Source organism: Babylonia areolata, chromosome 1, assembly GCF_041734735.1.
Source record: "Babylonia areolata isolate BAREFJ2019XMU chromosome 1, ASM4173473v1, whole genome shotgun sequence".
NCBI lineage: Eukaryota > Metazoa > Mollusca > Gastropoda > Neogastropoda > Buccinidae > Babylonia > Babylonia areolata.
Window position 1 is genome coordinate 89016232 of NC_134876.1, and position 25000 is coordinate 89041231.

The 25000-nt window shown below is 40.4% G+C and overlaps 2 protein-coding genes across 3 annotated transcripts in view; both read left to right on the top strand.

The window, feature by feature from the left end:
- Positions 1-15524, top strand: part of LOC143294055 (CDP-diacylglycerol--glycerol-3-phosphate 3-phosphatidyltransferase, mitochondrial-like) — an 18150-nt gene extending 2626 nt beyond the window's left edge. Inside the window, exons 2-10 of the mRNA XM_076605473.1 lie at positions 274-481; positions 3152-3229; positions 4202-4485; positions 6396-6577; positions 7870-7957; positions 8410-8704; positions 12040-12265; positions 12928-13010; positions 13484-15524. Of these exons, the coding sequence (XP_076461588.1) occupies positions 274-481; positions 3152-3229; positions 4202-4485; positions 6396-6577; positions 7870-7957; positions 8410-8704; positions 12040-12265; positions 12928-13010; positions 13484-13603 (1564 nt within the window). The 3' untranslated portion in view covers positions 13604-15524. The remainder of the gene's footprint in view (positions 1-273; positions 482-3151; positions 3230-4201; positions 4486-6395; positions 6578-7869; positions 7958-8409; positions 8705-12039; positions 12266-12927; positions 13011-13483) is intronic.
- Positions 15525-16997: 1473 nt separating this feature from the next.
- The window catches only part of LOC143288930 (uncharacterized), a 34531-nt gene continuing 26528 nt past the window's right edge, over positions 16998-25000 (top strand). The window contains exons 1-2 of one of the 2 annotated variants that reach the window (XM_076597613.1): positions 16998-17150; positions 21659-21870. In XM_076597613.1, the coding sequence (XP_076453728.1) occupies positions 21695-21870 (176 nt within the window). In that variant the 5' untranslated portion in view covers positions 16998-17150; positions 21659-21694. The remainder of the gene's footprint in view (positions 17151-21658; positions 21871-25000) is intronic. The other variant, XM_076597621.1, reaches the window with a different exon arrangement.

Here is a 25000-nt window from a genome sequence, read left to right on the forward strand (position 1 = left end):
TGGCAAATTCTTTAACCTGTACAGCATCTTGTGTGTGTGTGAGCATAACTGAAGGCTACGAAACCTGACTGAAAGACACAGGAAACAAATCATGAGCATCTAAATGCAGCTGTCAGTCAGCTCTACCCAGGTAGACAGGCTCTTTGGTGCAAATGATTATTTGTAAACCACTTAGAGCTTGATCTCTGACCAAAGACAGGTGATAGATACGTACAAAAAGAAGAATGATCATGGTTTTAATATTGCTCTCTCTCATTTCTCTTTTCACTACAGGTGCCTGTGTCTGGGGGCCTCCTACAGCAGCAAATCATCAGCAGAGAGAGATGTTGCTGTCAAACTTCCGTCCACTCTCCTTGACGCGTGGCCCAGCGCCATCTACCAGAGGTTTGCCTGGATGGGCCACTACGGTCCATGCTTCCCGCTGCGGGGAGAACAGATCTCTGTGCTGACTGAGCCGACCCAGTTCTATGAGGTGTTGAAAGTAAGTGTGGGTAAACATGCTGTGTAGATTGAGCTGACCCAGTTCTATGACTATGAGGTGCTGAAAGTAAGTATGGACTTTGAATCTGAGGGTCCTGGGTCTCAGTAATCACAGTATGGTGCCTTGTGGGTAAAGGGTGGAGATTTTTCCAATCTCCCAGGTCAACATATGTGCAAACCTGCTAGTGCCTGAACCACCTTTGTGTGTATACACACACAGAAGATCAAATATGCATGTTAAAGATCCTGTCATCCATGTCAGCGTTCGATGGGTTATGGAAACAAGAACATACCCAGCATGCACACCCTCAAAAGCAGAGTATGGCGGGGTAAATAAACAAAACGGTCGTACAAGTAAAATGTTAATGTCTGTCTCAGTGTGTATGTATGCGTGCCTGAAATGATATAATGATAAGAATAGTTTATTTATATTGCGCCTTCACTAACATACAGCAATGCTCAAGGCACATTATATGAGTAAAATATAACAAAAGACACAAAAATCACAACCACATGTAAAAATCTCCAAATATTGTGCCTTCACTAAAATACAGCAATGCTCAAGGCACATTATATGAGTAAAATATAACAAAAGACACAAAAATCACAACCACATGTAAAAATCTCCAAAACCATTCCATGTGAACAACACAGTCACCCCAAAACAGTGAACTAGACCAAATATCATCTAGGTAATCAAAAAACCAAGCATTAAAGCATGCACAGAGGAAACGCACACACACACACGCAAGAATGCACTCAGAGACACACACGTGCACTTGAGTGTGCACGCACGCACACACACACACACACACATCAGTATTATGATATATGTGTGTATGTGTATACGGGTTCGTCGGAAACACACACACACACACATGCACACAAGTAAGATTCATACTATAACAGCATGCATGAATTTAAAAGCTTTAAGAGAAAATTAGAAATGAAAAGCATATAATACATGTTCATCAACTGATAAAAACAATTTCAGTTTCACTAGTATAAAACACCTGGATGGAAACAGAACACAGTAGGTAAAAAGTGAGGGGATTCAGTTATTAGGGAGGGGATTCAGTTATTAAGGAGGCGATTCAGTCATCTGATTGAATGACACAGGAAGCAAATGATGAGTGCACAATGGCAGCCATCAGTCGGCTCTACCCAGTTATGCAGCCTGTTGTGTAAATGACCCCAAGTTTGTAAAGCGCTTAGAGCTTGGTCTCCAACTGACGGGTGCAATAGCCGAATGGTTAAAGCGCTGGACTTTCAATCTGAGGGTCCTGGGTTCGAATCTCGGTGCACCTGGTGGGTAAAGGGTGGAGATTTTTCCGATCTCCCAGGTCAACATATGTGCAGACCTACTAGTGCCTGAACCCCCTTCGTGTGTATGCGCACGCAGAAGATCAAATACGCACGTTAAAGATCCTGTAATCCATGTCAGCGTTCGGTGGGTTATGGAAACAAGAATATACCCAGCATGCACACCCCTGAAAACGGAGTATGGCTGCCTACATGGTGGGGTAAATAAATAAAAACGGTCATATACGTAAAATGTTACATGTCTGTCTGGGTGTGTATGCGTGTGCATATGAAATCTGATTGAATGACACAGGAAACGAATGATGAGCGCCCAGTGGCAGCCGTCAGTCGGCTCTACCCAGGTAGGCAGCCTGTGGTGCAAATGTCCCCGTGTATGTAAAGCGCTTAGAGCTTGGTCTCTGACCGAGGATAGGCGCTATATAAGTATCCACATCAATCAATCAGTCAACTGAGGATAGGTGATATATGAGTATCCACATCAAATCAAACAAGCTGTGTAGACTGAGCTCACCCAGTTCTGTGAGATGTTGAAAGCAAATAGAGGCAAAGCTGCTGTGTGCGTTTTGCGCATGATTGATTTATTGCTGCTTTGGTATGACTCAGGTCTTTGTGCATGGATCACCACAGTTCAAGACCTTAGCTTGTGACAGGTAATGCTGGCTTCTGACAGATTGCTTGGTTGCTAAAGGTTAAAAACAGTGGAAAACAAAAAAAAAATGGTTTTTAGATTTACTCACGTAACGCTGTTCACAGTATTTAAGTCCATAGTATGTTAGTGTTAGCATAGTATAAATTCATTTCTTTTTCTCTTTCATCTTCAGTGATTGTTTTTGCAAAGCCTGCCAGTTTGTTTTTTTAATCTTTACATTTTTTGTTGATGTTGTTGTTGTTTTTGTTACACTTTATTTGATGGTGTTTAAATTCTATTTACTTTCGTTTTGTTTTTGTTTTTTTGTTGTTGTTTTTTTTTAATCATTACCTATTTGAGTATCAGATAAGGCAACAAAATTTTCATATTTGAGTCTTGATGTGTTTGTGTGTGTGCGTGTGTGTGGTGATGGGTGTGTGTGTGTGTGCGTGTGTGTGGTGATGGGGGTGGGAGGTGGTGCTTGTCTATAATATGTGTGTGCCTGTGCACATGTGTGTGTGTGCTTGTGTGTGAATTTATATATATTATGATATACTGTCTTATGTATGCATATGCTTTCATAATAACCTTCCATACTGGGGCCAATAGTTTATACATAAGATAATAAAGAAGTTGCTTCAGAGATAACATTCTGCTTCCAGTCTAACCAGCAATGTCTCTAATTTGTTCACCCATGCAGTGTGTTTTATGTTTGAACAGGTAAAGGCCAAAAAAGCCAAGAAACGAATCACATTGGCTTCACTTTATCTGGGAACTGGATCTCTAGAAAAGGAACTGGTAAGTTTTGGTTGTGTCAGTTACTGAGCCAGATAACATTACATGATTTAGTTGGTGCAACAGAATCAAAATATTTTTCTTGAGACTTACAGCTCCATACAGACAATTCTACTTTTGACGAAATTCAGTCAAAGTGGTGTAGGGGTTGAAGGGAGTTTTTTTTTTCTTTTCACATTAAAGAAATTTTGTTCTGTCGCAATATGAATGTTCAGAATTGAGTGATTTTATTGCTTGTGTTTTCAGCGTGTCTGAGAACCCAGGACATAGTATGTTATTGAATGTTTTATACAGATTTTTGTTCTATTTCAGAAACATGTATAGAGACCAAACACTTTAATGCTTTTCTTTCATTTCTTTGATTTTATAAGTTTATAATGTGAAGTTGAGAGAAAGAGACAGCGAGAGAATCTCTTCTGCACTGTACATGAACACACTGGATTTTAATCCATCTAACAAAACCGCTATGTTGAAATCAGAAACCTTTATATATATTATATTCAGTTTCTCAAGGAAGCATCACTGCATTCAGACAAATCTATATATGCTACACCACATCTGCTATACAGATGCCTGACAACAGCATAACCCACCATGCTAGAATGGCCTTGAATATATGCATATATATTTGTGTAGTCTCTACCTATCAGAATGGATTTCTTCCACAGAGTTTTACCATAGCATAACACATGTTGCTATGGGTTCTCTTACAGTGCATCAAGTGTGTGTTGCACACGGGACCTCAGCTGATAATCTCATCTGAATAACTAGATTAGATGCTCAGTTTGATTTTCCAGTCAAACCTGGGAGAAAGGGTGAAACCGGGATTCAAACCCAGACCCTCACGGACACTATTGGCAGATAAGCATCTTAACCATTCTGCCACGTTCCTCCTTATACATTCAGTGATTAATGCACACAAGTGTGAATCTGGCAGTTGTGTCTGTTTTCTTTTAAGCTTCTTTTTCCATTCAGGTATCGTGCGTCCATGAAGCCTGCAGCAATGCTGTGGCTCACAAAGAGAAGTTCAAGGTGAACGTCCTCCTGGACATGACAAGAGGGTCCAGAGGCAAGGTGAACTCCAGGACCATGCTGAAGGGCTTGCTGCATCAGTTCCCGCAGCAAGTGTCTGTCAGTTTGTACCACACACCAGACCTCCGAGGTGTACTGAAAGCCATCGTGCCAGAGCGCTTCAATGAAGTGATAGGGCTGACCCATCTGAAGGTGTACCTTGTTGATGACAGTCTGATCATTAGTGGGTGAGTGTAGGGAGTTTGATGTCTTTGACCTCAGGGGAAAATATCTGCAAATACACATTGCTTATGATATAAACATACAAATTTGCAGCCAGTACTTGACCTTGTTAGAAAGAGGATGTACATGATTAGGAAAAGAAAAGCAGTTTTTCTTTTAGTTTGTGTGATATGTATATATATATATTGGTTTGGGAGTCATTTCTTGTTTGAAGCATGGGTACGAAATGAAATTAAGTCTTTAAGTAGGATTAATGAACTGGCAAGCTCAATTTGCAGCCTCCATTTCATTATACTGGAAATAATAATGCGTAGGTGTGAAATGCACATGAAAAGAGTACATGAAAATTCTCTGTTTGAGTTTCCGTTTCTCCAGGAGGCGCCACTGCATGCAGACAAACTACATATGCTACACCACATCTGCTAGGCAGATGCCTGACCAGCAGCTTAACCCAGTGTGCTGGCCAGGCCTTTGTGTGCCTATCACAGTATTAGAGTGGATTTCTTCTACACATATGTTCTACACCTGGGTTGCCCATGGGTTCATTTTCAGTGTGCCGAGTGCGTGCTACCCACATGACCAGGTTTATCGTCAAACATGCAAGAGAGGGTGAGACTGGGATTCGAACCAAGACCCTCACAGACACAGCATTGGCAGATAAGGGTCGTAAGCATTCTGCTGCCTTCCTCCATTAGAAAGAAAAGAAAGGAAAGATCAAAAGTAATTGTACTGCGGTGTCTTAAGTGACTGCGGAAGAGAACATGTAAATTCTCTGTTTTAAAAGAATGAAAAGAAAAGAAAGACAGACATGAAAAAGTAATGTTACTGACATGTTTTAAGGAACTGTCCGGGTAACGTAACTTCCAGTTTCAAAACCTTTCGATTGGGTATACCCCAAATCTATTGTATTTCATCAAACTAATTTCACACCAAAATACAATTCCTCAAATTAAGGTTAAACCCAAATCAGGCAAAGCATATCAAATTAATACTGCAAAAGATGTTTTTTTTCCATCTCCTTTCCGTACTGTCAGTAAATGCAGCTTTCTTGACTGGGCAAAGGGAGACAATTTTCTAGAACTGCTTCACAGGCATCAGTCAGATCTGAAAAGTTTATAGAAACAAGAGGCAGACTTAATGAAAAAGCAGTGCACAAACACGCGAGAGAATGCACATATACGAAGAAGGAATGGAATTTAATGTATAAAGAAAGAAAAAAATGAATGACTTTTAACACATGAAACAGTCTTTGAGCACACTCAACATTTAGGTATTATGTGTGTTATGTATGATGAGTGTTGTTTGAGATGACTTTGTGTGTGTATGAACTTGAATTAATGTTTAATTATTTGGTTGGATGCCTGTGTAGGATTATGCATGTATGTTTTCATTTTAGTGTTTGAATGCCTGTTTTACTTGTCAGTTTTTTCCATTGTACAGAGCAGTTAGCATGTTTTACACGGAAAGGTGCATATAGATTAAATCATTATCACTAAACATATTTATAAACACTGGTTCACATACAAAACATTTTTGTTTTGGTTTTTTGTTTCTTTTTCAGTTTCACCTGTATGGAACGCCTGTCTCATTTATGCAGGCCATTATTTATAAAACTGAATTAGCATATGTTTAATTTAATATCCTGTTAACTTTGCAAATCAGTGTTAAACCCTCACACCCATTTTTAAAATCTTTTTTTAATTGTTCATAAATATCTTACTTCTGATTTTCCACTGAAACTACGTTACATTGTTATCACTGATTTTGATTGCCACATGTCCTCATTTTGCAATGTTTGCCACTGAATGCACACACGTCCATGTGTATGTGCATGCAAAACTACCATCACCGTCACCATTACCCCACATACACAAATGAACTTGAACTTTTCCTTTTTGTCTTTTTATCTCCACAGGGCCAACCTGAGCAATGATTATTTCACCAACAGACAAGACAGGTACATTCTATTTAACGACTGCAAGGACATGGCTGACTTCTTTGATGAGCTTGTCAAAACTGTAGCGTCCTTTTCCTTCCAGCTCCAAAAGGACGACACACTGCAACTCCACAGCACATGGGAGACACATCCGTACTTGGGTGAATATATATATCCGTAAATATGTGATACGAGCGATTGTACCACAGATAGTTTAGTTCTTTTATTGTGGCTTTGTTAGCTTTTCTTCCTAGCTCTCAAAAGAAAAAAGATTATTAAGTGTTTTACTGGCTGTCGTGCAGTTTGACTCTTCTGTCAAAGTGTCATTAATGATTCAGAGAATGACTTTGCAAAGATGCTTCATGAGAAAATTAAAAAAAACTCAGGGGTTAGGAGATTTTAACCCCTCAAAGGCAGTAACAAAAGGCCATGCTGGTAAAAAGGGTACAATGGTGTGTTAACCCTTTGAGTGCCCCAGTACGGAAATTTTTATCCATGTCATTGTAGGGAAATTTCCTATTGCAAAATCATTAGATTTACGTGAAATTGTCATAAGAATAGAATAGAATATCTCTTTATTACCAAGTGTACCAGGGTCACAGGAATATTGGAGGGGTGGGGGGGGGGATAGTACATAACAAGGTACGAACATAAATTTAAAAAAACCATACACAAACACAAATACAGTAGAAATTAGTATACATACAAGTGCATATCAATACAAAAACTTGTGCATACTCACACATGCATGCACTGCACACACACACACACACACACACACACACACACACATGCACACACTCTCTCTCTCTCTCTCTCTCTCCTTCTCTCACACACACTCATACACACACACATTTGAACAGAGGCCTCATATTACATGTGGATGGGGCTGATGACTAGATCTTCAGGTAGATGGTTGTTGATTGCACAATTCTATTCATCAGAATTGATAATGTGTTCATTTTCCTTTCAGAAAAAGTATAGGTTATGTATACTTTCCTTTAGTAGTTTCCAAGGTAGAATAGTTTGTTGGGGTTTTTTTTTTTAATTATTATTCCCCACTCCCACCCCCCATGACGAAAACATCCCTTAGAAAATAATTATCACTGAACATACAATGGACTTGGCACTGAAAGGGTTAAATGATGATAAATACATGTGCAGTTTCAAAGCATTATGATGTTATTTTGCTTACAAGTATTGACTCAGTGGTGGGTTGTTGGTTTTTTTTTTTTAACAAAATAAAAGAAAACCTAATCATAATGTGGTGAATCATGTGAAGTGCAGTCTAATGCACCATTTCATTAGTAGTACATTCATGTCTCTTGCTTCTCTGTTTATTTCTTTCTCTCTCCTCTACTCGCCTTACACCTTAATGTCTTGCCACTTTTGTCTGTATCTCAGTTTCCCTTCTTGTTGTTGAATTACAGTGTATGTTATGTTGTGCTTTCAGGCAGAAGAAACTATTTCAAATGGGCAGCAAAGGAGAGAATCGAAAGTCTTCTCCGGTGTCAAACAGAGCTGCAGAAAAGTGTTCTCAGGTATGTATTCTGTAGTGTAATCCTGTGGTGTCTTTTGGCATACTATGTTGTTGAAACCATCACAGAAGTTTTATCATAATTTTTGTTCCTGTCCAGTGATTGCTTTGAGATCCCATTTACCAGAATGTGGTAGCCATTTTGTATGTCTGACAGGAGTAGGGGAGGGGAGATAAATCGTTACTAACAACAAACAGTGATATGAGCAAAACAGTTCACAAATGTAATTGATAGATTTGCCTCATAAGGCATCACATTCTACACAGCACCAATATTTTTTTTTTAAATAAAATAACATAAATTCTGTGAATGTGACGCTGGAATTTGAAAGAAAAACAAAAACAAATGTCTGCCTGTGTTTGTTCCAGAAACAGAAATAAAGGGACTAAAAACCAGATGTTTAACTCTCAGATATGATGATTGAACAAATACATATTTAAATATTCTCCTTTCAGACAGCTGGCTCAAGTTTCTCCTTCAGGATCAGAGACACCAGCGGTGTCAAGAACAGGTTACCCAACAGTTGATGCAAGCTCCCAGACTGCCGACACTTGGGTCTACCCGCTGGTCCAGATGGGGCCTTTTGGGGTGTACAATGACGAGCACGCCACGCTTCAGCTGCTGAGGGAAGCGACCAGACACGATGAGATTCTCCTAGCCTCTGGCTATTTTAACCTGACTGACCACTACATGAGCGTTATACTCCAGGAATCGCTCGCCAAATACCGTCTGATGATGGCTGCTCCAGAGGTAAAGACAGCTTCTTTTTTTATTTTCCGCTTGTCATTAACTCACTTTGGATAACCGGTCATCTCCCTTTCTTTCCCCATGCCCAGTGGGTGTCAGGATGACCCAGCCTATTATTATAGATTACATCGTTAGAAACTGCGGTATTCTTTGTCTTCATCCGTCTCTTCAGTGAGAGAATCCTCCGCTAACATTTTCATGATGTCAGTAGCAGCCAAAATGCTGTCATCACCTCTTTTGTCATGCGTACAGAGAGGGTTAAAGTTTTAAAAAGGTTAAAGGTGCCATACCTTTTTACAGCCATCAGGGCAGTGAACTCACATCCGCTGTGTCTAGGGCTTGGCATAGAAAGCCTGGGCCCAGTCCTCTCCTTCTGCTGTTCTAACCTTCCATAACAAGTCAGATACCGATTCACACTTTGGTAGAATGAGGAAAATTGGAATAGTCTTTCCCAAGGACACACCACTATGTTGAAATGGAGTGCAGTGATGGCCTAGAGGTAACGCATCTGCCTAGGAACCGAGAGAATCTGAGCGTGCTGGTTCAAATCACGGCTCAGCCACCGATATTTTCTCCTCCACTAGACCTTGAGTGGTGGTCTGGACGCTAGTCATTCGAATGAGATGATAAACCGATGTCCCATGTGCAGCATGCACATAACACACGTAAAAGAACCCATGGCAACAAAAGGGTTGTTTTTGGCAAAATTCTATAGAAAAATCCACTTCAACAGGAAAAACAAATAAAACTGCACGCAGAAAAAAATACAAAAAAAAAAAAAAAGGTGTGTGTGTGGGGGGGGGGGGGGGGTGCTGTAGTATGGCAACACTGTAGTATAGCGACACACTCTCCTTGTGGAGAGCAGACCGAATTTCACACACAGAGAAATCTGTTTTGATAAAAAGCAATTCAAATACAAATACAGATACAAATACAAAAATAGGGCCTCAAACCCTAATCCCTGGTGAACACTGGATCAGTCCAAACCCTTGCTGATACTGCCACAGCACCATCTGTTATTGCATATCATTGAGAATGTTTAAAAGCACGCTGTAGTTTTCTGCTCATGACAACAAAACAAGGGATTAAAAGTTATTTGAATTTAAATTTACCCAGCTGACCTCTTGGCTTCAAATTGGTGTCTGCCCTGGAAACTGAAATTTCCAAAGAAGTTTATTCAGTGACAAATTATGAAGAAAAAAGTCATCAGAAACCCAGCTGACCTCATGGCTTCAAATTTGTGTCTATCCCAGAAACTGAAATTATTATCCAAAGGAGTTTATTCTGTGCAAATTATGAAGAAGAAAAAAAGTGATCAGATACCAGCATTCAATTCTGATGAACACACAGTGCTTCCTTGCTATTTTCTAAGTGTTATTGATGCATAATTATTCACAACCAGAGACCCTGCTATTGTTAGCAGTAGCAAAATGAGTACTTGTGCTTTCATGATTCAGCAGCAAGGCTTGTCCTTAGGTTGAACAGATTTGATCATGCTCAACCACTCTTCCAAGCACTTCACTGGCTCCCAGTCAAATCACAGGTTAATTATAAATTTGCAACGCTGCCTCACATTTTTTTCTCTGGTTCATCCCCAGCTTACATCCATGACCTTCTGCCTGCATGCCTTCCAGGCAACTGTGCTTATCCTTTGACTCTCATCTTCTGTCTGTCCCCAGAATGAGAACTAAAACTTTATGGTGAAAGAGCTTTTCCTTACAGTGCTCTTCAGTATGGAATTCTCTCCCTTTCAATATACATCATATAGAAAATGCCCATGCCATTCAAACGTTCTAAAAACCTGTCTGTTTCAGCATATAATCCGAGTTCCTCCTTTTCTTCACAAATTTTCAGTTTTTATCCAAGTGTTATACAATGAATTTGAATTTATTTTTATCAAAGACAATTAACATGTATTGTCTTTGTGTTTTTTTCTTTTATTTATCTTGAAACAATACAAAACAAAAAACAAAAAAACAATTTTTGCATGCATATTTACAGCATGAATCTACATGTGTATGTATTTGTGTCTATATGTATGTATATGATTACTGTAGGCATATGTATATGTTTGTATGTGTCTGTGTGTGTGTATATATATATATATATATATATATATATAGATAGATAGATAGATATGGGTGTGTTTGTGTGTGTGCATGCATTCATCTGACTGTGTGTGGGGGGGTGCTTGGTATTATAATAGCATGGATGACAAAGGTTGTTTTGGTTCAGTGTTTGGTTGAGGTGACTGTACGTTGTTCGCATGGGATGGTTGTTGAGGAGATTTGTACCTGTGGTTTTAATTTTTTTTTTTTTTTTTTTTTTTTTTTTTTTTTTTTTTGCTGCCCCATCATCTGCACCGTTTCAGTGGCATTACTCCCACGCCGCTCATTTAGATTCCCCCATACACGGCCACACCCGGGTTCGTCCGTCGCAGTTCCAGCGTCGGCAGTCCACAGGGAACCATCGATGTTAAGTCACCTGGAGGCCACACACCAGAGGAGACCCTGCACTGCTGCTGAGTCACTTCGGTGGTGTTCAGTGGTGCCTGTTCTGATTTTACGTACTTAGGACACCACCTACTAAACCCCCCTACTAACGACAATAATGGCTTAGTCGCGGAGCCAGACTGAGTGAGCGTCCCTCCCAGAGTGGAGACCGCCACCACGTCCCTCAAACAACAGCCCCCGACGAATCCGCCGATACTGACGACATTGACAGGACTCACCCCAAGCACAGAAGTGGAGGGGTATCAAAACTGAGGTCACCATGAGAGCAGGGCATGAAAGGCCACAGACTTTGAGACTATTTTGTTTATATTGATGACGATGAAGGAGGAGGAGGATGACGATGATGATGATGATGTTGCTATGGAGGTCCATTTTGGTTTGGGACTGCGTGACAAGGCTGTACTCTACGCTTCCTGTCATAATGATATCCCGGCGTTAACCAGGCCCGAGAGATACAGACACTTGCAGTGTTGGTCAAGTAATTAGAGCAACACACCCAAAGACGCATCCTTGAAGTGGATGACACTCGACTGTGTGGTCCCAGTCTCCCCATTTAAGCCCACAGCACACTCAACTCTGGGTAGGAGCCGGCCACGGGCCGAAAAACCCACCTCCGCTGGGATTCGAACCCGCGTCCTCCCAGCCGTCAGTCCGCGACGCTAACCACTTCGCCACGGCGGCTGGTTGTGGTTTTAATTTTTGTGTGAAATGTTTTCTTTTAGTTAAAGTTTACTCGTGTGATGTGCCTTGAGCATGATTGTATTTTAATGAAAGGGGCAGTCGAAATAAAATGATTATCATCATCATTAAAACTGACGTCTGCAGGTGAACGGCTTCTTTCGTGCCAAAGGAATCGCCGGCTACATCCCAGCTGCCTACATTTACATTGCCCGCACTTTCTTTGAGCAAGTACAGCACCTGAAGGAGCATCACAGGATTCAGCTGTACGAATACTTCAGGGAGAACTGGACCTTCCATGCCAAAGGCCTGTGGTACTACCTCCCTCAGAAAGCCCTGCCCTCACTGACCCTCATCGGCTCCCCTAACTTTGGTGAGGGAAGTAGTGAAGGGATGAAAAAAAAGTGATTGGAGTAGAATTGTTTGTGCTTGTGTGTGTGTTTGTGTGTGTATGTATATGGTAAAGTATATATGAAAAAAGATCATTCATAATATATATATAATTATATATATGTGTGTGTGTGTGCATGAGTGTGTGGGTGTCTTTTGAAATAAGAAGTCCAGCTTCAAAGTACTACATTCCAAGAGTACACCGATGTAAGAGAGTGAAAGATTGTACCAATGTTAGTGTATGAGTATACCGATGTAAGAGGTGGTTTTATTGTTAGTTTCTTCAAAGGCAATTTTATGAATAATTTTGATATGCTTCGAAAGTGTGTATGCATTTTGGAAATGATTGGGGTAATAGGGTCACCACATTATCATTCATTGATAGAGCACGCATTAGTTTTACATTGTATCTGATGCATGAGTATTGCTGACACAGTTAAATTGCTGTCATGTTTATGCTTTTATCTCATATAAGAAATGATTTTAAAAGACTACTGCTGAAACCCTCCTAAGCAGGGAAGGATGGACAAGCTGTAATCCTTACAGTGATTTACAGTGATTAACGGGTGAATCGATACAGATTGACAGAGAACAGTGTGTTCAGTTGTGCCCTGTCCTTGCACTGGTTTTGTCTCTCCTGCGCAGGTTACAGATCCGCCTGCCGCGACCTGGAGTGTCAGGTGGCCCTGGTGACTGAGAACGAAGGTCTTCAACGACAGCTGAGGGAGGTCAGTGGATCAGGGTGACAGTGGTGACGGTGATCCTGTTAAAGGCAGTTGTATCTATGACATCCAAAAAAAGAGTATTCCTTGCTAACAGTTATTACTATATGATTGTGTACAGAATTTAAAGTTTTATGTTGAATTTCTTCTTGTGGGTTGTATGTGATATTTTTTACATTTGTATCTTCGTAATATTTGTAGGGGCTGTTGTTGGCTTTTACAGTTATGGTCCCCATGTTGTTTACTTGTCTATAATGCACCTGACCAAATTTCTCCAGTTGGAGATAATAAAGTTATTCTTATCTTATCTTATCTTTTCTTTTCTTATATCTCTTATCAGTGTGATGTTTTAGATAAACAGTTTTTACAGCTTCAGTATTGAAGTAGCCAAAGACAGTTTCTTGGTTTTAAAGTGGACAATGTAGACACATTGTTATTGTCATTTTACTCAATGGATGCTTCTTGTTTTTTGTTTCCAGGAGCATGTACGCCTGTATCAGTCTTCAGTACTAGTCAGTGGGGAGAGATTTCAGCGAGCTGATCGACGGATACCTCTATGGGTGACATACGTTACAGGGTTGATCAAAAACTTCTTTTGATATTGTTGTTTCTCTTATGGTGAGGAAGAGTAAAGCTGGCACAGGGTTAAAGTTCCTGTTCTTGGCAGAAAATGTAGCTGTTACATTTTCAGAAATGTTTCCATACTGGTTTCATGATGAGAAGCACAAGTATATATATATATATATATTAGTTTTTAGTATATAGTTGATGTCTGTTTTGTCTTGTAGTTTGGGTCATACAGGTTGTGATTAAATTTACTCCAAAAAGCAAATCTTGGATAGACATAAACAATATCTGTCTGTGTCTGTCTAAACACTGTGTCTTTCCACAGTTGGACTGCATCCAAGCTTTCTGTACTGAGTGAGATATATGTGTTAAGTTTGTGTGTGTGTGTGCGCGAGTGAGTGAGTGAGTGTGTGTGTATGTGTGTGTGTGTGTGCATAAGAGAGGAATGAAAGTAAAGAAATGAATCCACCAGATATTTATGTGCATGAGAAATATTCATTTTTTTTGATGTAGTAAAGAATTATGTATTGCAAATGCTGCAAAGCACAGAGCCCAATTTATGATTGCATTGTGTTTTTTTGAGTTCTCATGTATGAATGAGAGAGAGGACATCTTATTTATACATACATGTTTGTGTGCATGCTCATTAAATTGTGTGCATGGAGGAGAAATGATTTTTCAGATTCTGTGTCTGTATATGGCAGACTTTGTTATTTTCACAACAATCTAGTTTCAGATATAAACAGCAATAATGCATAATATGGTTTTGCAAGATTGTGTGTGTATATATATGCGTGTGTAATTGTCTGACTAGCATGTTGAGTCTTTCCTTAGGTCACCCCCCAACTCCCTTTTTTCTTTTTTTCTTAAAGCCTCCTTGAAATTGAAATTTCATGTGTCTGTGCCTGTCTCTGTGCATGTGTGTATGCGTGTGTGTGTGTGTGTGTGTGTACATACTCTTTTGTCACAACAAATTTGCGAAACTCATGCTGTTCTCCACATAAAGAGTGCATTGCTACATCGCAGTGCTACCCTCTGGGTTTTTTGTGGGTTTTTTTTTGTTTTGTTTTTTTCCTTTCTTCTGCCTGCAAGTATATTTGTTTTCAAGAGTGGATTTTTCTACAGAATTTTACCAGAGACAAGCTTTTTGTTACCATGTGTTCTTTTACATATGGTAAGTGCATGCTGCACACGGTACTTCAGTTATCATCTCAACCGACTGACTAGTGTCCAGGTCCCAGTTGCATTGCTTGGTTCTAACTTTTTGACAGTTACATGTGACTAACTGCCTACATTGACTGAACTACACCGTTGGTCAGTTCCATACTACACACAGTTAATAGCGGGTTACGACCATACCAGGCTCTTCCGTCCGAGCCATGCAACTGGCTCCAGACCTACCACTCAAGGTCTAGTGGAGGGGGAGAAATTACTGGCGAGTGGGGATTCAGTCCCATATGCTCAGATTTTCTCGCTGCCTTTTCTGACACGTTATCTCAAGAACATCACCCAACAGTGTTGAGAGATACAAAGGTTATTTTCATTTTGTTATATGTGAATAACAAATAACATCCAGAGAAAGAAGAAATGAGAGTGACATACATTGAGAGGGTGACAGTGTTGGTTTTACTCAGAAATAGTCAATAGTCAGTGTGATATTTGAAGAGACTGCACACCAGTGCCTTGCATGTTGCCATCTATGTAAAACCAGTTCAGTGAGCTAAGAACTGATTGCAAATTCCATTGAATGATACATCACTTTGTTGATTCTTACCCTATCACTTGTATATGTGTATTTTTTAAGCTATGTTTTTACTTCAGAAACCATGTAATTTCATTTAATCATTGTACCATGGAGGTTAGTGAAAACGTGAGTCGTTTCTCTCTCGCAGTCTTGCATTTTTGGAATATGACATGTTATCAAGAAAGTAAAGTCTTTCTGCTCTTGATTTGTTAAAATGGTTTGACTTTTGTTGTTGTTGTTGTTGTTTTGTTTTTTTTGTTGTATGTTGTGTTGTTGCTAAAATGTCATTGCCCCAAACATTGCAACAGCCATGAAAAATTTGTTAAAAAGTGGCACACATTTAGAAACCATTGGAACGAAGTATTTAACCTTGAACATTACTTTTTCCCTTTTTTTCCAGTTTAAAGATTTACATAGTGAGACACATATAATATTGTAACATGACATGACATTATGTTGCACACTAATGCAGTACCTCTTTAAACATTATTTTCCTAATGGTGTTAAAAAAAAAAATAAATAAAGGTTAAAGGGTTCCATAGCCATTAATGGTCATTTGGGCAGTGAATTCTCACTCACTGTCTAGGCCTTGGTGTAGGAAGGCAGGGCCCAAATCTCTCTTGACATTTTAACCTCCCCCAATGCAAATACGTGCATTAAAATAATTGAAAAATTACAAAAAGGACAAAGACATAAAACATCAGTGGCTTTGAATTCAAGAGTCAGGTGATGGCAAGTGCTGCTATTCTAGAAGTTCAAAATGGAGCATAACTGTATTGTACACCCTTAAAGCATGTGCATCTACTAATGCAGAATTTATGATTTGATCACACACACACACTCACACATCTACCAACTCAGTTTTTTATGTTGTGACAATGCACACACACGCACACACACAATCAAATCCCCGCTCCATCCAAGTCTTACAAGGAAATGGAATATACCTGCATTGACATATCACTACAGATTTGGAATATCTTTCCTCAGTCATGGTGAGAGCAGGACAACAAATGAAAATTAATCCTTATCAGAATGCAAGGAATGTTTTCAAGCACAGAAATGCTTGGAGAGAGAAATGGACCATGATGAAGCCAGAGTATGGGGAGGAGCAGAGGAGTGGGTGGTGTGGTTTAGCACTGAATAATGTGTCAAAATCAGAATCACTTCATTATCTCAGAGAAATAAAGAGTGGTGAAGTCTGCGTGTGATTCTACACACAGATTACAAAGCGCAACAGTGAAATACTGCATTCAGAGGGGGGGGGGGGGGGACAAGCCCAGTGAAGAAAAAAGTTATAAAATAAACACAACTATTCCACTTTTACAAAGCACACACACACACATACTACATACATACATGCATGCATTAATACCAACAGCGCACGCACACACTCAGCAAAAGCACAATTTATTGGGCAACTGATAATTGTTTAAAATATCAAAATATTTAAAATATCAAAACATAACGGCGAAGTCCATAAACATTAAGTGTAGGTACTATTTTTCTCTTGCACCCAGCTTTCGTAACGATGAAGCATGTGAATCCTGTTTCTCTGCTTCAATGTTTGCGAAAGACGAACAGTCAACAAATATGTTGCTCGGATATGTCGGAGAACGTAAAATCCCAAAGCACGAAAAGTGACAAAATCAAGGGACATTACTCTGCCGAAGCGCCCCGCCCCCAAACCGAAAGCACACGACATTGTGGGCCTATATTTTTGTGAAGGAAAATATTTTTTTTATTTAAAGTCTCTTGTGGCTTTCAAAAAAGGAGTTTGATATATCTGCACCAGGATTTTACCTGCATAAGGTTTGGAAATTGTCCAGTCTCAGGTAAGACAATTTGTCCAATGCATCTACAGTTTTGACGATAAAGCAAACTTACGATGCGTTCAGCAGAACGTTGTTCATCGGATGTCTGTCAGTCGCAGGAAGTTAGAGAAAAATTTGTTCTCTTTTAATATTTTGATAATCTGCGTGTTTTCGAGGTGGTTTGAAGTGTGTGTCTGTGTGTGTGTGTCTGTGTATGTGTGTGTGAATATCTAATATACCTGTGATGCTGTGAAATATTGTAATGTTTTCATGACTTACGTTTTTCCTTCATTTACAACTAATTTCATCCTGCATACAGTCAGTATATGTTTAGACATGGGTGTAACTGAAAATGCAAATATGTCTTCAACCCTCACTTATATCTGTCTGTATTGACGTATTGATTGTGTCCCTGTCTGTCTGTCTCTCTCTCTCTCTCTCTCTCTCTCTCTCTCTCTCTCTCTCTCTGTCTGTTTCTCTGTCTCTGAATCTCAGTCTCTTGCTATCACTTGTGTGCCGAGCGCGTGAATGTATGCGTGAGCGTACGCGCTTGTTATTTGAATGGAGTGTGTGTGTGTGTGTGTGTGTGTAGGGGGGAGGGGAACGGGGGTGCGAGCGCGTGAGAGAGAGAGAGAGAGAGAGAGAGCAGTGTGCTTGAGTGAGGCAATACTTGGCGAACGTGTGCGTACGAGTATGTTCTTGAGTTGCGAAAGAGACACCGAGAGAAGAAAATGAGCCGGCTATCAGTGATTATCTGCGTTCAACATGCAAATAGCCGCATTTTTATCAGTAGTTCAACAACATTTGCCCCAGATCACGAAAAGCTGCATTGATAATGTGGACGTAGTAGCTGAGCTTGGTCAAGTTAGGTCATTTATCTATTCAGTATATTCGTTTGTTTGGATATTTGTGAGCATGATCACTCATTTCCTTGTCTGTTTACGTTTGTGATTCAAACATACGTTCCTTTGAAGCCCGTGTGTGTTTGTGTGTGTGTGTGTGTGTGTGTGTGAATAAGTGACGTAGGATACCAGGTACTCCAGGGTATAATCATGAATGATGGACGCTGATTTCGAATCAACTCCAACTCACACACGGACGCACGCACGCATGCACAGAGAGAGAGAGAGAGAGAGGGAAAGAAAAAACAAGGAAAGGTACAGGTCTGAGGTGTGAGCTCACAGAGTGAGGCCACACGTACGCGTGTGACGTGAGGACCTGCCCTGCATAACTATTGCCTGTGACACTGCGCGTGTCAGACATACAAGCTCAGACGCGTTCCATCACGCTCGCTCTCTCTCTCTCTCTCTCTCGATCTGTCTGTCTGTCTCTCTTTCTCTGTCTTTCTCTCTCTCTCTCTCTCTCTCTCTCTCTCTCTCTCTCTCTCTCTCTCTCTCTCTCTCTCGATCTGCCTGTCTCCCTATCTCCCTCTCCCTCTCTCTCTCTCTCTCACTCTCTCATGTACTCGCGCGCACGCACAAAGACTGAGAGAGATACAGCGGAGACAGACACACATAAACACATCGACATACACAGTACAAATACACACACACACACACACACACACACACACACACCTCCACACTCACACCGCCTCCCCACACCCACCCACACACACACACACACACACACACACACACACAAACAAACAAGTGGTTGTGGTACTCCCATCTGACTGTGTTGGGGTTTTTTCCCACAGTTGTTGCCATCTCTGACAAGACGTATCTTGTCATGTTGACTGACATTAATTGTCTGACCACAGGCGCCTGCATAAAATGGAGTTACCTTGAGGGGTGCAAATGGAAATGGGCACGCACGAGCAAAGGCGCTTGATACAGGTGTATCGTATTATTGGTTTAAACATTTTTTTTAATATCAAGAAACAATGTGAAATACAGCGTTCAATTAAGAAAACTTGAGCAACAACAAGCCTGAGCTTATATCGTGCTCGTTCATATAATTATATCAAGCAATACATAAACGCAATGGTGAAAATACACACATTATTTGATAATGAAAAGAAGGTTGAAATGCAAGACAAAACTAAACTAAACAAGAAAAACAACAACAACAACAAAAAAAAAAACCCAAACTATTATTACCGCAACTACCACTGACAACAACAATAATAATATTAATGATAATACTAACATAGTAACAACAATAATAATACACTGGAAAGTGAACATCACCTAAGGAGTGGATTATTATTAGTATCATTCCTTCATAGATTATATTCCCAACATAATTATTTCTCTGTGCGAGAAATCACTATGTTCATAGAGAGAGAGAAAGGGGGGGGGGGGGGGGGGCAGGGAGTGGGGGGGAGAATGAACGAGAGAGAACTGAAAGAGAGCGAGCGATTGAGAGAGAGAGGGGGAAGGACGCAACAGACTCCCTCCCTTGTCTGCATGTGCACATTTTATTGATTTATAATCAAGGAAATTGTGTGGGCGAGGAATTCGACTGACATTTTTAGAATTATTTTAAAAATACCGTGGGTCCCTTTACATGCGCCGGCCAACTACAGCTCTGATCATGCACACCGGACTTCTATCAATCTATCGCCTTAAACGCACCAAAGACCTGAACACAGACTAATGGCATTCAGTGTTCAGTTCAGTGATAGGGAACAAAATAATGATGGGGAAGGGTGAGGGATGGTGTCGATAAAATCTGCTTCGTTTATGATCTTTTTGCTTCCTGTGCCGCGTGTTAACCGACACGACGTCTCCATCTGACTGCTGACACAAAGCACACATCAGTCACCTACACATCCCAACACACACACACACACACACACACACACACACACACACACACACACACACGAGCGCGCGCGCGCAATGCACGCACACACATACAGACAGAAAGACACACACACACACACACACACACACACACACACACTTCACTTTCCTTTCATCTTCATTTACATGCACCCTAAAATCTCTTGTCAACGTATTCGTCAGTTCAGCTGGCTGTCTGCAACAGAACGGAAAATGTATCTCAGAAGAGAACAGCGAATTCATATTTACTGTTTCTTGGGCTCGGCACAGAAAAGCGGGGTCCAATCCTCCTCTTCCGCCGGGGTTGGTTGTGTGTGTGTGTGTGTGTGTGTGTGTGTGTGTGTGTGTGTGTGGTGTGTGGTGTGTGTGTGTGTGTGTGTGTGTGTGTGTGTGTGTGTGTGTTTCGACCGATGTCAGTTACACATTTCTTACGTGGGTGGAGTGAGAAAAAGCAAGACACAACAACATATGATCTCTCATCATTGGTGAACAATGGAGGATACGAAGGCCAACGTGACGTGTGACCGATTCTGACATTGGCATTGCGCGACCCTCCGACTCTCTCAAACATCCCTGATATACACAATACGACTGCAAGGTCTTCTGGGTCTGACTCAGTGGCCCGGCCCCTCAACAATGCAGTGATGAGTGCTGAAAACGGACTTCAACCCCTGAAACGGACTTCAACCCCTTGGTGAAAAAAAAACAAACAACAAAAAAACAAAAACAAACCGGAACTGTCACAGTGGAGTGCGATTATATCAACTTCACGCCGGACTGGTTTGAGTTATAAGTGTTGTTTCTGTTTCCTGAGCAACAAATAATTATTGTATATCGGGAGTGTGCTGTGAACAAGTCTGTCTGTGGTACAGAAGAGGTTAATTGACGTCATGGACTGCCGATGGAAGGTTGTGAGTTCCAAACCTCGTCAGGGCTGGGTACTAGCATTTTCCTTATATCTTATCTATCTGTGCAGTTAGCATAGACTTTGGAACATTCTTACGCAAAGCGAAATTAACGCTGTTAAGTTCGCTCTGGCAACTCCGTGCTGCCCAGAGGCGTAAATATCAATGATTGTTTTGTTGTTGTTTTTTCTTTACTCCAGCCCCTAGTTCTCTTTATTACTGTGTATTTGTTTGGATTGTCTGTGTATGATGTATGCGCGCGCGCGCGCGCGCGCGCGCGTGTGTGTGTGTGCATGAATGGCTCTGTGTGTGTGTGTGTGTGTGTGTGTGTGTGTGTGTGTGTGTGTGTGCGTGAGTACCGATTTGCGTGTGTTCATCAGCAGGCCTTTTGGGTTTCGAATTTGGCAGACAAACAAAAGGTAATTTAAAGTTGGCATTCACATGACATTTCAGTGATTCTCGAAACAAGATATACCTAATACAAAGACGCCCCAGAAAGAGAAATTAATAACAATAGGTGAGCTGCTGGACAACTGAATAGTGCTTCGCTACTTGTTTCAAGCGCGCGCGCGCGCGTGTGTGTGTGTGTGTGTGTGTCTGTGTCTGTGTGTGTCTGAACCCCTCTCTCTCTCCTCTCTCTCTCTTTCTCTCTCTCTCTCTCTCTCTCTCTTCCGTTTGCATATCTATTTACATCTGTCTGTTTATCTGCCCCTGTCACACACACACACACACACACACACACACACACACACACTTCTCTTTCACTTTATCAGTCTATATGCATCAACAGAAAATCTTTGTCTTCCGCTGTCTGTCTACAAAAAAAACCTCTCAGGGGAGATCAAGCCTCGCGGCAACACACCATGCGCTGATGGAGACCGGAACCGGAAGTGGCTACGGGGGATTTGGAAGGCGACGGTCCCGCCAGACGTCGCTGTCCATGCCGGAAATGATACGCCTGGAGGGCCGTGACGTACGTCCGGCGCGCGTGGAAGGCAGCAACAATGATGTGTTCAGAAACCCCAAGTTTGTTCTGGTGAAAGCCAGGTGGGTTCGATTTAGTAGGGGTGGGGGCGGGGGTTCGGTAGGTGGCAGGGGGTTGGGGTGGGGGGGATAGGTAACATTTCATTGGTTTTTTTGGTTTTTTTCCCCCCCCTTTTTTTTTTTCTTTTTTTTTTTTTGCACGTTCCATCCTGGCTTCAGAGTCCTTCGCTCTCTCGGTCTTCTCTCTGTATAATTTCGCCTTGACTCGATTTCTTGTTCCTCCTCCGACGTATTGAAGTACGAGAAATAGCCTATTTGTTAAATTTTTCATTGCTGCTATGTATGTTTATATGTGATTATTGTCTGTGTGCCTGTCTGTATGTCGGTCTGTTTGTCTGTGTGTATGTTTTATGTGTGTGTGTCTATGTAATGAACATGTATGTTTATTTATGTGTGATTTGTCTATGTCTGTCTGTATGTGTGTCTGTCTGTTTATCTGTGTGTATGTGTGTCTATGTAACTGGTACAAACGAACAATGTCAGTGCTGTATTCGCACCAGTATCAGAATGTTAACTCGCACTGCTGTATATTTGTATGTAGGGTTGCGTAATTATTTACATTCATGTTTGGTTTTATGTCAGTGCAGCATATTTGTTTGTTTTTTATTTTTGTTTTTTGGTTGTTGTTTTTTTGTTTGTTTGTTTGTTGTTGTTTTTTTACTCACTTGTGTAAACAAAGTGAGTATGTTTTGACCTGGTGTTCCGTTGTGTGTCTGTGTGTCCGTGGTAAACTTTAACATTGTATTTTCTGTGGAAATACTTTGTCTGCCAAATTTGGCTCGAACATAGTAGGAAAAAACAACAACTCCACAGTCATACCAATAAGTTGTAAGTCACCCGAATTAAGCCGTATTTCCGAATCATTAACGGTTTATTTCGTTGATATACGTTCCGAAATCCGAAAATTCTAAAAACCGCTTCCCACTGAGTCAGGCCTACTAGAAGGTAGGTTGTGTTCGAAGACGACGACCTCGTTTTTCTTGTTCAAAATCAAAAGGAAAGAAATGCAAATTCTGGACAGTACATATACAGTGATACTAACTACATCATCGACGTGTTTACTGCATATAAATATTCTAAAGTGGACACTTAATTAACTGGAATGAACATAAAAGAAAAATTCAATCGATCGTTTCTTTTAGCCCATTGTAGACTGGTTCGGTGCAGATCTAGAGTTCTACCATATTTTGCGCTGGGCTTGAAGCGATGGGAACGTCTCATTTACCGCCGCAATAAAAGAATACTCGAGATATGATAAAACACACAAAAACATTATTCAAACGGCGTTATTCGTCCACTACAATCACATCTATTTGTTGCAGGAAGAGGAAAGCGTCAAGTTTGCTTTAAGTGATAAATATTGAACAAGACATTGAATCACTCTTGCACGCTATGGCGTTTTTGACAGCAGTTACTGACAAATTTCCCAAACAGTCCCACAAGTTTGTCTTCCAGTATTAGCTGACTGGGTTTAATAATATTTGGAATGTAATTTTGAATTTTTTGTATGAATTCTATTCTAATTTCTTTGTATAATTCGCAGTCGTCTAAGAAATGAAATTCCTCCTCTGTTGCTTGACATTGTAAACATAGTCTCCTTTCTTTTGGAATGTTGAAATATCGGCCTTTTTCTATTGCTAAATCATGACAGGATGTTCTTAATTTGCACAATGATTGTTTTTTTTATTATAATTAAGATATCCTTCAAGCAAATAAGGCTCGGTTCTGTATTCACGAGTAATTTTATTATAGATTAGTAGTTTAGATTTATTTTCAGATTTGTTTCTCTTCCAGAATAAAACATCCATATTCTAGTTTATTCATTATAACGTGGCTAAGTCTATGAATATTGAATGTTGACTGATTATTCCAAACGTGTCCTAAACCAAGATTCCGTAATATAATTTCAACGAAATTAATCCATGTTCGCTGTTTTGTTTCCTCTGTAAGCATGTCATCATACACAATTTTGATATACGAATTTTCTCGTGCCTGTGTTATGTGAAACCAAAATTTTATTACTTGACAAATCACTTTTAAACTTGTGTGTGTATGTGTGTGTGTGTGTCTTCTTGTTTGTGTTTTTTTCTTCCAAGCTTATTTTATATATCATATTTAATATAGAGCATTTTTCAACGATTTTTTCAATCTCTTCTTTTCTTTTCTTTCTTTTTTTTTCTTTTTTTTTTTTCTCCTCATGATTCCTTTACTGGATAAAGCGTGAAGCACAAGTGAGTCTTTAAGGTTTTGCCTCTTGTTTTTAATATGTGATTTTCGGATAAAGATAAGATGAATATACAAACAGACAAATAAGTAAGTAAATAGATAGATAGATAAATGAGTAAATAAATAAAAAGTAAATGACAGATGAATAAAATATATACAATCATGTCACTTTTTGTGCAGTACGTTTCCCATGATTACTTTGATCATGAACTACATCCCAAGAACATGAGTTGTGACAAAGTGCACATGTCAGCACTTGAGAATGATGCCAAATGAGTATACATGTAGCAACAACCACTTAATGACGGTGTAGTATCCCAGATTGTCCCCCACCTGGAAACGTCCCTGGTGGACAAATTGACCGCTGGAAATGGCCCCCGGGGACTTTCTCATTGTTCACAATGTCCCCTGCGGACATTGTTAGCGGTCAAAATGTCCCCTTTCTTGGGTTTCAGCCTCGTTCTGAAATGTCCCCCTTTCCCTGAAAATGTCCTCCTCGTGTATCCTGTAACGTCCCCTTTGCCAAAAATGTCCCGTGTATAAGTGAATACATCCAGTTGTATGCCGTACAAGCATTGGGTTCATGCTTATGAATATAACAAGTAATTTTTACACGCACGTTCATGTGTGTGTGTGTGTGTGTGTGTGTGTAATTGTCTTTGTCTGATGCGTGTGTGGGGGAGTGGGGGGGAGGGAGGGGGCGAGGAGCGTGGGAATGTGTTTCTGTATGCATATACGCGCGTGCGTGTAGGTATATGTGAAAGTTATTTAAGTGATAAGAAACATTTTTCAATGCAAAATCTTTGGTATATATTCCCAGAGTTTTCCCTGTCTTTCTGTCAGCGTGATAATGCCACTGGGTAAAATATCTGAACATGCCTCAGTTGACAAAACTGAAGAGATTATT